Consider the following 14,098-nt stretch of genomic DNA (forward strand, 5'->3'; position numbering starts at 1 on the left):
GGGTGTGTTGGTGTGTGTTTCCATGTGTCAGATGTGTTGGTGTGTGTTTCCATGTGTCGGATGAGTTGGTGTGTATTTCCATGTGTGAGGTGTGTTGGTGCATTTTTTTATGTATGGGACATGTTGGTGCATGTTTCCACATGTGAAATATACTGTTTAGTGTATATATGTGTTTATAATTTATATGTGAATGTGTATGTAAGGACGCACTGCTGTTTGTGAGCCTTTATGCACCACGTTAATCACTCCCTGTCTGAGTGCTCTCTCCTGCTTCCTCTGTCCACTACCTTGGACTGGCTCCGGTGCAGTGGACCAACATCAGGATTGGCTCGCCTCAGGCCCTCAGCCCTCTGTCTGTGGGGTTTTGTCTCTGATACACGCCATACAACCCTTTTTCACTCTCACCATTACACTTCCCTCTGGCCATCGCACCATAAATGGCAGAAGTGGAGACACTCCAAATCCAGTGATGCTCATGTTCCAGTCCCTGGAGTCTTCCAGCCTCGTTACAGTGTGAGGCTGGTGTTACTGAGGACCAGATGGCTGCCTCCCTGTTCTTTGACTCTATCCCTGAGGCCTGTGGGATTTAAAACTGCCCACACCCCCATCCCAGTCTGTACCAGCTGAGAATCCCACTCTTCCTTATCTGTGTTTTGAAGCTCTTCTCCCTCACTGGCCCTGATGTGTCTGAATTAGGATCAAATTCTTCCCTGAGTTGAGTTCATAATCCTTCCTGACCTCTGCATCTATTTCAGTCTTCATTCTATCCAATTCCCTTCAAGTCATGGAGTGGCAGAGCCAGGCTCTTCAGGCTACAGTCCGTACTGACCATCAACTACCCATTTTACACTAGTCCCACTTCTTTTTAATTCTCTCCACATTTCCCCCAGGCTAGGGGAAAATTAATCTGGCCAATTCACCCTCCAACTCACCAAGAGACGTTGGAGGGAACCAGAGCACCCAGCCAGAACATGCAAACTGCTCACAAACAGCACCCGAGGTTAGGATTGAACCTGGGACTCTGGTGCTGTGAGGCATCAAATATGCCATGGTACCTCTACTTTAGGGATAACTCCCTACACACCCCGGCATTCTTTTGCATTACACCCCCCCCCCCCCCCCACAGCTCCTGTTGATCAGTGTGTCCTGTCACAATTGCCCCTTGGACCACCTTGGGTTTGAATGCCCACACCTAGACCCCATCTCTCTCCCTCTCTCTCTCTCTCTCTCTCTCTCCATGTCTGGACGAGAGTCACAGCCAGCTCCTGTCTGCGTCTCCAGGAGCTCTTGACCCTGAGTGAGGGACAGAACCAATATCTCTTGCTCCATCTGCAGTCCAGTGGACGCAGGAAGAATGGTTCCTGCAACTGGATTTGGAGTTGCTCCGGATGGGCAGCTTTGAATTCCCAGTTTCCCATGTCAACTGGCTCTTCCCAAATCCACAGGAAATGATAGGTGTTGCTGGAACACTGAAAAGCAGTTCTTTATCCATCGCTAGCATGGTGACACCACAGGTCGAGCTGCTGCCTTAGGGCACCAGAAACCCGGATTTGATTCAGTCCTCGGGTGCTGTCTGTGGGGAGTTTGCATGCTCTCCCTGTGGTCGTGCTCCAGGTTTCATCCACATCCCAAAACCGTGTAGGTCAGGGGGTTAATTGGTCACTGTAAATTCTCCCTGGTGTGTGGGTGAGAGGTGGCATCTAAAGGGGAGTTAAATTTCTTTTAAATTAAAATTAAAATTTCAAATTTAAATTTTGATATACAGCACAGTAACAGGTCATTTCTGCCCACGAGTCCATGCCGCCCAATTAACCTACACCCCTGGTAAGTTTCAAACGGTGGGATGAAACTGGAGATCGCGGGGAAAACCCAAGCGGATACCGGAAGAATGTACCATCTCATTACAGAGAGCGCAGGATTTGAACCCTGGTCCCAATCGCTGGCGCTGTAACAGCGTTGCGCTAACTGCTTTGCTAACCGTGCCTAGGAATGTAGGGAGAATGAAAAGGGTTAAAGGGTGGTTGACAGGACGGACACAGTGCGCTGAAGGCCTGTTTCCATGCTCTATTCCTTTGCATGGACCTAGTTCTCTCATACTTCCTTTTGGGTTTGATGAGGGATGTCATCCTCTTTCCTTTGCCCACTGGGAATCTTGCTGGTTTCTCACTCGCTCTCCTTCTGCCCATCCAGGGGAGTTTATCATCGGCCGCGTCATCAAAGCAATGAACAACAACTGGCACCCTGACTGCTTCTGCTGCGAGATTTGCTCGGTGGCCTTGGCAGACCTGGGTTTCGTGAAGAACGCGGGCAGGTAGGCGCAGGCACCCAGCCAGGAGATTGAAATGCGTAACACAGCGCCTCCCAACACAAACCCCCCTCTGCCCAGGCCCTCCCTGCTTGGGGCACAAGGCTGTTCTGGGTTGGCGTGTGGTCAGCATTTTGTCACTGGGAAATAAAGCAAGTGATGAGGTGAGCAAGATGGTCAAAACCATTCAGCAGGTCAGGCAGTATTGAAAATGGGCATTTGGCATTGACTGAATGTTCACCTGGAACCCAGGGAAATCTCTGTTTTTCTGCAAATCCATTCAGCTGGAGGCAGAAACATTTGGCCTTTGCTTAATGCCTCATTGCCGTTTGCCACTTGCCATATTTGTCTCTGTCTGTGAAGCTGGGAGACTCCGTCCAGATTAAAAGTGAGGAACCTTGCTCCTTTTCTTCACCAAGAACTTCTTTGCTCACAGAAAAATGTACAACAGCACTGCGTCCTTTGTGAAAATGCTATTTAAATCCCCAAATCATTTAACAAAGAGACAAATGTACAGTTCAATAGAAATAATGTATTCAAATCATATAATAATATACAGGATCATTGTTATGAGGGCAAATAAGCCAGGTAAGAAAGTATGGTGCATGCATGCAGAGGAATGAGATTCATGGAACCTTGTGTTGGCGATCTGGCGCTGACGTTCCAAACGACACGCAGGTCCTGGCCACAATGCAGCATCCCTGCAGCCTCCTTCCTGGCACGGTGCCACATGGGTGGGAAACATTGCACACAGGGGAAGGGTGAGGATGATGTGCATTTTGTAGGATTAGACAATGGGATTAGCATATCATACAAAGAGTAAAAATATACAAAGCGATTGCTGTCAGCTACCTGGAAAGTGACATTTGTCTCTGAAAGCATTGACAGAGGTGTCTGTGACTGGTAATTGAGGGGTTAGACCCAATCTCGAGTGGCAGCAGAATTCCAGTGATACAATGAGGTTATTGTGGTGCTTTGTGGGGGCATGGGTGGTGTTAAGGGGTGGGTGTGGTGCTTGAGTGCAGAGGGGTGGGATGTGAAGGGATGGGGGTGTGAAGGGACGGGGTGAGGGAGGGGTATGGGCATGAAAAGTGAGCTGGGGAAGTGGCGTTTTGGTGTCAGTGGGTGGGGGTGTGAAGGGTGGGGATGCAGATGGGTACGGCGGAAGAGGAGGGGTGTGAAAGGGTGGGGGAGGAGGACGGGTGGCTTAAATGGTGAGATGATGAGGGTGTAGCATTAGGGAAGCTGTGGTGGTCGATGCGGCATCAGATGGGACAGTGAATTATCAGGATTGTCAGTGGATAATATGATAATATTGGGAACATTGGTGGAGATGTAACACTGGGAATATCAGTATGGGAATATCAATAAGGATTTGTTCTAACACTGGGAGTGTTGGGATGGATGATGTGTAGCTGGAATGTTGGTGGTGATGTTGCCACTCTGGGAATGTGGTGGGACACGATGGTGTTACTGCGAATTCTAGTGGGGATGATGTAATAACATTGGGTGTGTGGGTGGGGATTGTTTGTTCAGAGAGTGTTGGTGAGATATACTGTACAGCTGCTGCTTGCTGTCTGAAGGCTTGCAAGCAAGGGTGCAATCGATGTAGTGGTGTCTGGAGAAAACTCTTGTTCTCATTTCTCATTCAGCTGATCAAGCTCAATGAGCTGCATTGATCTCGGTTTATACTAAGTTTGAGTTTGGGGTGGTGGGGTGGGTCCCACTGATTGATTAAATAATGGGATAACGTTCCCAGATTTCCATGCATCATCCCTCGTTGAAAAAAATAGCGTTAATTCCATACCAACTCAGAGAGGACACCTAGACCGGTGGCGCTGTTTTGTTGGGGGAGTTCTCTGTAATCGGTGAAAACTTGAGATTAATGAGGTTATCGATCCTCTCATAACAGGACAGGCACCTCGTGATCGCAACAAGACATGATGTGCCATGGCAACCTACAACAAGGGTCGAGCAAATTGAGGAGGCACCTAAGGCTGGGTCAAGACTGACCAGTTTCTGATTTTACATCAGTGGATTTAATATCAGTGGATTTCTGATTTAATGTCAGTTTCTGATTTAACATCAGTGGAGTTCTGGGTGTAGTTTCTGAGTTTCCCATTAAGAAAGAAAAATACAGTTTTGGGGCAGATGCTATGAAAATAAACCGCGTTGAAGATATTTCCAATGAAGGGTTGACTACCTATTGCCTTCCACGGGTGCGGCCTGACGCACTGAATCCGTCAGCATTTTGTGTGTTGCTCTTGTTGGAGACGTAAATTGTTTTTTTTATCACGGGAACAAGGAAAGTGATTGAAAATGGATGAAGATGTTGAAGGGAAAATTGTGGGAGGAAATGGTGGGTTGGAGAGTAAGGAGTCCCACTGGGCAAGAGGTTCAGTCACAAGGTGAGCAGGCAGTGAATGGTGTCATTCAACACTGTACTTGCAGTGACTGAATAAGGCCATTAGGTGGCAGCATTGAATTGATTTATTGCTGTACAAGTTAAAACCTACCAGAAAGAGTTTGGCTCCTTGGCTGAGAACTTAGAACATTACAGCACAGTACAGGCCCTTCAGCCTACAATATTGTGCTGACCTATGTCAAAATACTTCACATTAATCACATCCATGACCCTTATTTTTCTATCTAAGATCTTCTGAATGTCACTGTTGTATCATGAAGTCACTCTTATACTTCGTTGCTCCAAAGAGAAAAGCCCTAGGGCTCTGTCAACCTCTCTTCGTAAGACAACATCCTGGTAAATCTCCTCTGCACCCTCTCCAAAGCATCTAATGAGGTGACCAGAACTAAATGCAATATTCCAAGGGTGGCCTAACCAGACGATGAGAGAATGCAGATGAGCTATTGATCTGCTAGCATTCAACTGAAGGCAGGCATCATCGAACCATAGAACACTACAGCCCTACAGAAACAGACCCCTTTGCCCTTCTAGTCTGTGCCGAACCATTTTTGTGCCTCGTCCCACTGATCTGTACCCAGTCCGTAACGTTCCACACACCTCCCATCCATGTACTTGTCCAAATTCTTCTTAAATGTTAAAATTGAGCCTGTATTCAGCACCTCAACCGGCAGCTGGTTCCACATTCCCACCGCTCTCTGTGTGATGAAGTTCCCCCTAAATGTTTCCCCTTTCACCCTTAACCCTGCATCCATGCACGTTAAAACCCAGTTGACAAACATTTGCTTTATAAAATCTCTTTTGCCTCAGCTATCTTTGAGCAGAAGGAAAGAATCATGGATTTTGTACTTGATGGTACTTGTTGGTCTCATCACCAGCAGCTGGCAAGGAACAAATAATTACCCTGTCACCCAGTGGCAGCTAACACTGGGTGGAGAAGTGAATGATGGGATGCACTGGTGAGCACATAAACACTGGTGTCGACCAGTTCAGTCCATGTATTTCTGATTTTGTAATATTTTGCAGGAGTATGGAAAGCATCCACTTAATGAAAGAGGGAAAGGCAAGCTGCTGGAGGGACTCAGTGAGCCAGGCAGCATCCATGGAGCAACAGTCGACGTTTGGGGTCCAAACCCTACTTCAGGAGTGTCCACCTCCCTCCTTGGGCCGGGTCCCTTTATCAAGACCTGAAGCATTCTCTCCCCGCAGGTGCTGCCTGATCTGGCAAGCCCCTCCGCCTTCCCTGTGTTCAATCACGATTCCAGTGTCTCAGGGTGTTGGTTTATTTTTGCTTGAGGTTCCAGCATCCACAGCCTCCTGTATCTCCTGCTTACCAACAGAAAAGTTTACTTCATGGCAGGGTTTGGGCTGTACATCCTCAATGTGTATCCACGGGAGCACATTGAAACCCCTATTATTTAGAGCAGATATTCAAATCCCAGCCCCACACACAAGGACCACATGAAGAGGCTATGAACTAGGAGATGCAGTAGAATCAGTGGAAGGCCCTTCATCCAGGGAGCAGCTTTCCTGAGCTAGTCAGATCCCAGGATGGACCGGCCATCCCAGGGAGGTGGGCGTGGGTACATAATTCCATGGGATTCTGCACTCTGCCTGGGAATGGAATCTTGCTTTAATTCAGTGGCCACAATTGCTCATCGGCCTTAACTTTACAAGTTAAAGAACATTGCGGGTGCAAGGGCCCTGGATGAGGCAAAGAGATGTTTTTGATGTTTGTTTGATTGATCCACGTAAGAACATTGGATTCATTTTTCACGCAGTCAAGATCCATTCAGAGAAGGTTTTTTTTGCCTGCCTTTCCCAATTGGTTGAGGGATTCAATGTATAGCTTACAGTGACACACTGTAAGTGTGCCCCACACCCACTTGCCAACCTGCCTGAGCCTCCCCAGCCGGTGGTGGCAGCTCAGGGAGAGTTTTCTCTGATGATTCCAGCATCACTTACTCTTTTAATTAACCCCTTCATTTCACTTGTCTCCAATGTCTCGGGCAGCCAATTCAGTTGGACGAAAGGCACAGATGGAGTTGTGGTTATTTTATACAGCTGTGATTTTCCATGGATAGATGTCACAACCTTCCTTAGTGCCAACATATGCAAAATCAAACATCAACCTGGCTCCAGTCACTTTAGTTCATGTCTTCACCAACACTCCAATCTTTACCTCACCAGAGATCACCATCAGTGGTACAACAATCGTGTGCTGACAGACTTCACCTGGGCTACATGCTCAGCACCATGTACCCAATGGGATTTCACTGGTGCAACAATAGTAGACATCAGGTTGACTTGGATCATCTAATACACTCCAACTACATCCAGGCTGTGATGATTACGTATTCATCTCAACAAATTGGCAAATGTATGCACACACCAACACACTCTCTCTCCTTCCACACACACACACACACACACACACACACACACACACACACACACACACACACACACTCTCTCTCTCTCCCACACACCCACACCCACACACTCCTCCACACACTCTCTCTCCCACACACCCACACACACACACTCCTCCACACACTCTGTCTCCCACACACCCACACACACACAACCCTCCACAAACTTGCTCTCCCACACACCCACACACAGCCCTCCACACACACCCCTCCACACACTCTCTCTCCCACACACCCAGACACACATACACACCACTCCACACACTCTCTCTCTCCCACACACACACACCCATCCACACTCTCTCTCTCTTACACACATACACACCCGTCCACACACTCTCTCTCCCACACACACACACCCGTCCACACACTCTCTCTCCCACACACACACACCTGTCCACACTCTCTCTCTCTTACACACAAACACACCCCTCCACACACTCTCTCTCCCACACACACACACACACACCTGTCCACACACTCTCTCTCCCACACACACACCCGTCCACACTCTCTCTCTCTTACACACATACACACCCCTCCACACACTCTCTCTCACACACACACACACACACACACACACACACACACACACACACACACACACATACACACACACATACACCCCTCCACACTCTCTCACACACACGTGCACGCGCACCCACACACTACCCCTGCCATCATGGCTACAGCTCTGACTTGCCGCTGAGCGAACTCTCATTAGTCTTGGTCTCGTGGCTGATGGACTGTGCCCTCTTCCTCTGGCCACACACAAAGTGGCAGAAGCGCTCTCGAAACTTCTCACCGACAAAGAAGTAGACAACAGGGTCGAGGCAACTGTTGAGGCTGGTCAGGCAGGATGTGATGCGGTTGCTGAGGGCCATGAGCTTCCTGTCCCGGCAGCTGGAGTGCTCGGTGCTGGTGGACAGGATGTATAGGTAGCGGTTGATGTGGTACGGCACAAAGCAGACAAGGAAGATGATGAGCACCAGGATGATCATCTTGATGGCCTTGTCCTTCAAGTGCCTCTCGATGCGCTTACCCCTCCTGAGACTGTGGATGATGAGGAGGTAGCAAGTGACTGTGACCACAAATGGGACCACGAAGCCCACGGTTAGGGGCAGCAGGGCGAAGCTGGACGTCTTCTCCCGGTACAGCTGGAGGCAGACTGTGGTGGTGTTGCTGCTCTGCAGGGTCTGTGGAGCCCCCAGCATGGGGGCCACCCCCACCACCACCACCGCCCACAGGGCCACACATGCCACATTGGCGTACAGCGGCTTGCGGACGCGCATGGATCTGACCGGGTAGACGATGGCCAGGAAGCGGTCAGCGCTGATGCAGGTCAGGAAGAAGATGCTGGCGTACATGTTGAGATAGAAGAGGAAGCCGGTGATGCGGCAGGGCACCTCCCCAAAGGGCCAGTGGTTCTGGCTCAGGTGGTAGACCATCCTCATGGGAAGGATGAGCACGTAGGAGAGGTCTGCCACTGCCAGGTGCATCAGGTAGATGTTGGTGGTGGTGTTGGTGCTGTTGTCGCAGGAGAACACCCACACGGCCAGGATGTTGCCCACAAAGGCCAGGACGAACACCACTCCATAGAAGGAGGAGAAGAACAGGTTCTCTTCGGCGCTTTCCTGGGCGCACTGCGGGCCACTGACGTTGCCGGACAGGAGAGGGTATGCCATGGTCGTCTATTCCCTGGTCTCACACAGTGGCACTTCAGTGGGAATCTGGAAAATAAGCAGTGGCTCTGTTACTCCAATCAAATGCAAAACTGCAGGTGGGGGTGGGTGGGCAGGACATCTGAAGAGGCTGGAAACACTCAGCAGGTCAAGTGGCACATGGAGAGAGCGAAGCAGTTTAGGTTTCAGGTCTGAGATCCCTTCGAACCCTTGCCTTGAAACATAACTATCTCCACACTGGCCATCTGACCTATTGAGTGTTTCAACTGCATTCTATCTATTTCCCTCTGCTGCAGATCCAACACTTAGCGCGATTACTGATTACAAACGGACCATTCTTTATATCGGCTCAATATCCCACCGTAAATTCTGTCCATTCACACGTTGCCTTCATGACGTCAACTCATGCACTGCCCCATTACAACATTGGTCCATTCTGTGTCATAAGGAAATCCTTTACAACCTGGCTCAGTATATGCTGTCATTTCTGATTTTTAAAAAAATATTTTATTTAAGATTAATCAATACAAACATAACAATAATTACTACATCTAAGTACATATATCTTATGATCAATCATTTTTATATGCATGAAAAAAACCCTGCCTCCCAGCTACTACCCTCCCTGCTTCCTGGCCCAACTACAAAGAAAGAAAGAAGGAGAGGGGAGATCATTATTTAATCTTAACCTTCTAACTAAAGAGCTTCATGTCTGCAGGAGTGAAGATGTCCAATGGGGCAGATCGAGACCCTCATACTTTGATATCAACACTTTCAAGTAAGGGCTCCAAACTTTAATAAAATAAGAATATTTATTTCTTAAATTATACGTAATTTTTTCTAAAGGAATACAGGATTTCATTTCATTGTTGCCATCTTTCCATCCCTAAATTTGAATCAGATTTCCACGTAATAACTAAGCATTTTGTTGAAACCGCTATTGATAAATGCAAAAACTCAATTTGATACCTATTTAGCTTCAATTTTAAAGCCACTGATTTAATATCTCCTAACAAAAATAACATTGGATCAAAAGGTAAATTTATTTTTAAAATTTGCTCAAAAAAGATTTAATTTGCGACCAGAAACTTTTATAAATGTCATTTCTGATTGACTTGAAATGTTAATACCCTCGTTCTCTCCATCGATGATGTCTGACCTGTTGAGTATTCGTGTCACTTAATTTGCAGATACACACTCTTCATTACAGACTGCTAACAAAAATGCATCTTCACCTCATTACAGACTTTATTGTGAATTGTCAGAGTTCATTACAAACTGCTCATTGTGGACTCATTACTAACGACATTTGCAGAATTTGTTACAAACTGTGAATCCAGGTTTCATTCCAAACTGCACTTGAGGGTCAGGGCTGTCTGAGAAAAAAAAATTATTTTATACAGCACTGCATGTGGTCTTTAAGAGGTAGATTTGCAAGAGATGTAGGAACATAAAACAAGAAGAAAATGCACTGTTGGTGCATTTGGGCTTTGGTAATGAACACAGCCTGCAGGGTCTATATACCTGGAGGGGTTGTGTCCACTGCTGCTCAGCTCTTTGGGATGGAAGTACCTTTCCTCTGGGGGTTGGGGGTGGGAGTTTGGCAGCGGATGCATTTGCCGCCACCTTTCCTGCAACCCTGAATCATTCTGGTGACATCACGAGATGGGATTTGGTTAAACCAGCAAGGAGACGATACAAGAGAGTATAAAGGAGAGGGACATTCAAGTGGATGGGGTTTTTCAGAAAGGGGGTGCAAATGCCCAACTTGTGACGGGCGCTTTAGTCCGACAAAGAACAAAAGCAGAGGAGCGGAGCTCCGATCCGGATCAAGCCCCTTCCGCCCACAGTTAACGGAGAGGGTGAAACAAGTAACGAGCTGTTGAACTCAGCACTGGCCCTCTCTGCATAGGGTGCCTGTCAGAAGGCGTGGGAAGGGATTCAGTTACCAAAGGTAGAAGCTGCTCCGTTAAAAAGAATTCAAGGAATGCATTGCCCAGGCCAGCAAGGTCCCTCTTTCAACCTCCTTTGATGGAAGAGTGAAAAGACCACACCGAGGAATCTCAGCAGGTCGAACAGTGTCTTTTATACAGCACAGATAAAGACACAGAACCGGCGATTTGCCTTCCTCATCAAGATGGGATAGTCTGCACACAGGGGCAGAGCATGTGTAGCGCAGTGCCTCCCAGGATGTTTTCTGATACCCTGTTATTGGCGATCTTCAAAGAGACTAGGGGAGACGAGGTGGGGGGGGGGGGGGAGGGGTGGATTCTGTAGAAGCCAGGGATCATCTGACACAAAGCACCTTGTTACACTGCAATCAAGCAAGCTAACAGAGAAGGTCCAGCTGCATCCCTCTGACACTTGCCTTCCCTTCCTCCCCACATTCACCCTCCTCTCTGCCTCTCTCTGCTGTGGCCCCTCTAACGTCTTCTCTGCCTGGCAATGAGAGTAACTGATCCGTTTATTGTTATTAACATTGCGCATTGTACACATGCCTGACTGCAGCCCAATAGGTACTCTTCAAAAAAAAAGAGACTACAATAGTATTACATAAATTACATTAAAAAGAAACAATAGATAGATAATAAATAGTCACAGTTATCCCCCTGTGCAAGAAAAAGCGACTGTGCAGACAGACGTTTTGCGGTGTCGGAACAGTCCCTGAGTAGTGTAACAAGAGGAGGTTCAAGACTCTGACAGCTGTTGGAAAGAAACTGTTCTTGAACCCAGAGGTACTTATTTTTCCTTTTCCTTTTCCTTTTGCTTTTGTCCTTTAAATTTTCCCTTCTTCATGCTCTCTGTTTTTCCCCACTCTCTCTCCTTTGGTCTCTTGTAGAGCCAGGCTATTCTGTTCATCTAATCCAAGCCCCTTCCGCCCACAGTTAACGGAGAGGGTGAAACAAGTAACGAGCTGCTGAACTCAGCACTGGCCCTCTCTGCATAGGGTGTCTCTTTTCTGCCAGTGTTAATACTCTGTTCCCTTCCCTTCTGCCTAGTGTATCTTCCTCTCCCCCCCCGCCCCCTTTCCCTGCAGCTTCTTGCTTGGCTTCTCTATGTACCTTTCCTGCTCTCTCCTGGAAATAGGGGAGGGGGTGAATTATGGATGGGTGGAGGGGGAAGAGGGCTGGGGAACTTAGTGTTGGGGGTGTAGGAGTAAGGGCCAGAGAGGCAGCAGAAATATTGGTGAGGGTGTGAGTCTGGGGTTGTGATGGGGAGGCTCTCTGCAACAGGGTTTAATCCCCCCAACAAGTGCCTCACCCACCTTCCCAAACTCTCCCCCCCACCCACCATGTCCCTCCTTCAAACACACCACCCAACCCTCTCACCGTCTGGCATTCAAGCACCCTCCACCCTTGCACCACGGACTCTCGATCAATTCCAATGACTTTCTTTCCTGCTCTCTCTCACTTCCCTCTCCTCTCTCCCTTCCCTCTCCCTTCCCCCCTTTCTCAGTCTCTCCCCTCTCCTCTCTCACTACCCTCTCTCTGTCTGCTCCCTCTCTCCCCTCTCTCTCCCTCCCTCTCCTCCTCTCTCTGTCCCCCTCTTCCTCTCCATCTCTTTTCTCCCTCTCCTCCCCTCACCCTCCCTCTTCCTCTCCCTCCCTTACCTTCCCCCTTTCTTTTCCCCACACCCAGTGTCTTGCCCATAAATATTTATTTTCTGCCCACTTTCCCTGCCTGCTTTCTATAAGCTCCATCACTTTTTGCAAACTTCCCTTATTTGAATTGGAGCCGAGGTACCTGTTAGCATCTGAATACCGTCACTTTGAACATCCACACTCGCACACAAACCTCTAAACCTCCACATTGCTTATTCCAGCAGCCTGAACCTCAAAGCTTCCCGTTTACTTGATGACAGAGTCCTGCTACTGGAGAGGCCTGTCAGACAAAAATTCTCTGAAGAACTTTTGATTGGTATCAAAGGAAACAGCTGCAGTAAAGGATCAACAATAATTTGGTGAATCGCAGGAAGTTACATGTGCCATGCTCTTAGAGAATATTGCTATGTGGAGCCACAGTAAGTAGTGACCTTCTGGCCGGGTTATGGGGTGCAACTCTGAGGACTTAAAATACAATAATCATCTTAAAAACTCGTATTGTATAGGTTCCTAAAAGCTGTTAAAAAATTTCATGGATATAACAAGAAACCTGGGGATGTTTGTACAGAGAAAAGAACGGTGTTCCATGATCGGCTTTGCTGTAACAATTTTTTGTTGTGTGAGCTTTGAACACGAGGATAGGTTCCCCCCCCCCCCACCTTTTCACCCTCTTCTATCATTCATTGTTGTCGTCTGATTGCTGTTTCTTTCTCATTCACTGTGGGTCTAACTCTCCCTCTTCCCTCTCTATCTGCATGTCCCCCCCTCTTGCCCATCGCCCGCTTTTCCCCCATGCTTGTCTTTCCCCCTTACCTGCCCCTCAGCTCTGGGCTGCCTCTCCTACCGGCACACAGTGTCCCTTGCTGGAAAACAGTGAAGGACAGCCCGTGGCCTTACCTGCTGCTGGACACATTCCTGGAACTCAGCGAGAAAGGTCCCACGCCTGAACTCTTGGCTTCCAAACTGCCCACGCTGTTCATTCACTGAAAAGGCTTGGGCACAAAGTCAGACAAGAGCAGCAGATTCCCAAACCTGCTAATGATCTGGGCTGAATGAGTCCGTGTGAGAGAGGGTGTTTCTCTTTTATAACTGGCACTGGGGCTCGAGACAGGCTATTGTTCACTAGCCAACAGAGGGAGCTCATTCTTTGTCAAATGAAAGGAATTTCAACTTTTTTTTAAACGCCCTAGAAATTTGATAAGAGGACCTTTATGATATTTCTCATGTGTGTGAGCCCTTTATGAAGTGGGTCAGTGTACTTGGCGCGGGTTACTGTGGGGCTGTGTCAGATCCCCACAATGAGGGGCTTCACGACTGATACATTGGTGCAGAGACAGCGGCGGCAGTGAGGAGGGAGGCTGGGAGGCATGGCAACCTGAGCAGATCGCTGAAAAATGCCCCGCACTTCTGAGCCGGGATCCGTGAAACAGAGGCGTGTTTAGTGCACCAGTGCCCAGAGATAATATAATCTCCCCGTCTCACCCTCACACTTCACTGAATAAGTGAGCAAGGCTCTGTGTGTCTGTGGGGTGGACAAGGCTTCCTTATTTGAGTCTGTGCAACATTTTCAGTCATCTCCTCTTAAATTGGTAGAATTATGGGGTAAAAAGAGCTGTAAGTGCCAACACCCCTGCCCAGTGAGAGGCAGGCAATAGG

At 48.1% G+C, this 14,098-nt stretch overlaps 2 protein-coding genes across 7 annotated transcripts in view; one reads left to right on the forward strand and one right to left on the reverse strand.

The window, feature by feature from the left end:
• LOC138742259 (LIM and senescent cell antigen-like-containing domain protein 2) overlaps positions 1-14,098 on the forward strand; it is a 131,416-nt gene that overhangs the window by 33,053 nt on the left and 84,265 nt on the right. For all 5 annotated transcript variants that reach the window (XM_069896392.1, XM_069896394.1, XM_069896393.1 and 2 more), the window contains exon 4: positions 2,191-2,311. In XM_069896392.1, coding sequence (XP_069752493.1) covers positions 2,191-2,311 — 121 coding nt within the window. The remainder of the gene's footprint in view (positions 1-2,190; positions 2,312-14,098) is intronic.
• LOC138742260 (uracil nucleotide/cysteinyl leukotriene receptor-like) lies at positions 2,818-13,507 on the reverse strand. 2 transcript variants are annotated; one of them, XM_069896397.1, is made up of 2 exons: positions 13,340-13,507; positions 2,818-8,889 (listed from the first exon to the last, which is right to left on the reverse strand). In XM_069896397.1, the coding sequence occupies exon 2, from the start codon at positions 8,842-8,844 to the stop codon at positions 7,846-7,848; it is 999 nt and encodes a 332-aa protein (XP_069752498.1). In that variant the 5' UTR covers positions 8,845-8,889; positions 13,340-13,507; the 3' UTR covers positions 2,818-7,845. The 2 variants fall into 2 exon arrangements, with proteins under 2 accessions (XP_069752498.1, XP_069752499.1); XM_069896398.1 differs by lacking the exon at positions 13,340-13,507 and adding an exon at positions 12,585-12,684.

Source organism: Narcine bancroftii, chromosome 9 (genome assembly GCF_036971445.1).
Source record: "Narcine bancroftii isolate sNarBan1 chromosome 9, sNarBan1.hap1, whole genome shotgun sequence".
Classification (NCBI taxonomy): Eukaryota; Metazoa; Chordata; class Chondrichthyes; order Torpediniformes; family Narcinidae; genus Narcine; species Narcine bancroftii.

Coding starts and splice junctions, on each gene's coding strand:
- LOC138742260 (XM_069896397.1), bottom strand. CDS start 8,844: ATGGCATACCCTCTCCTGTCCGGCAACGTCAGTGGCCCGCAGTGCGCC.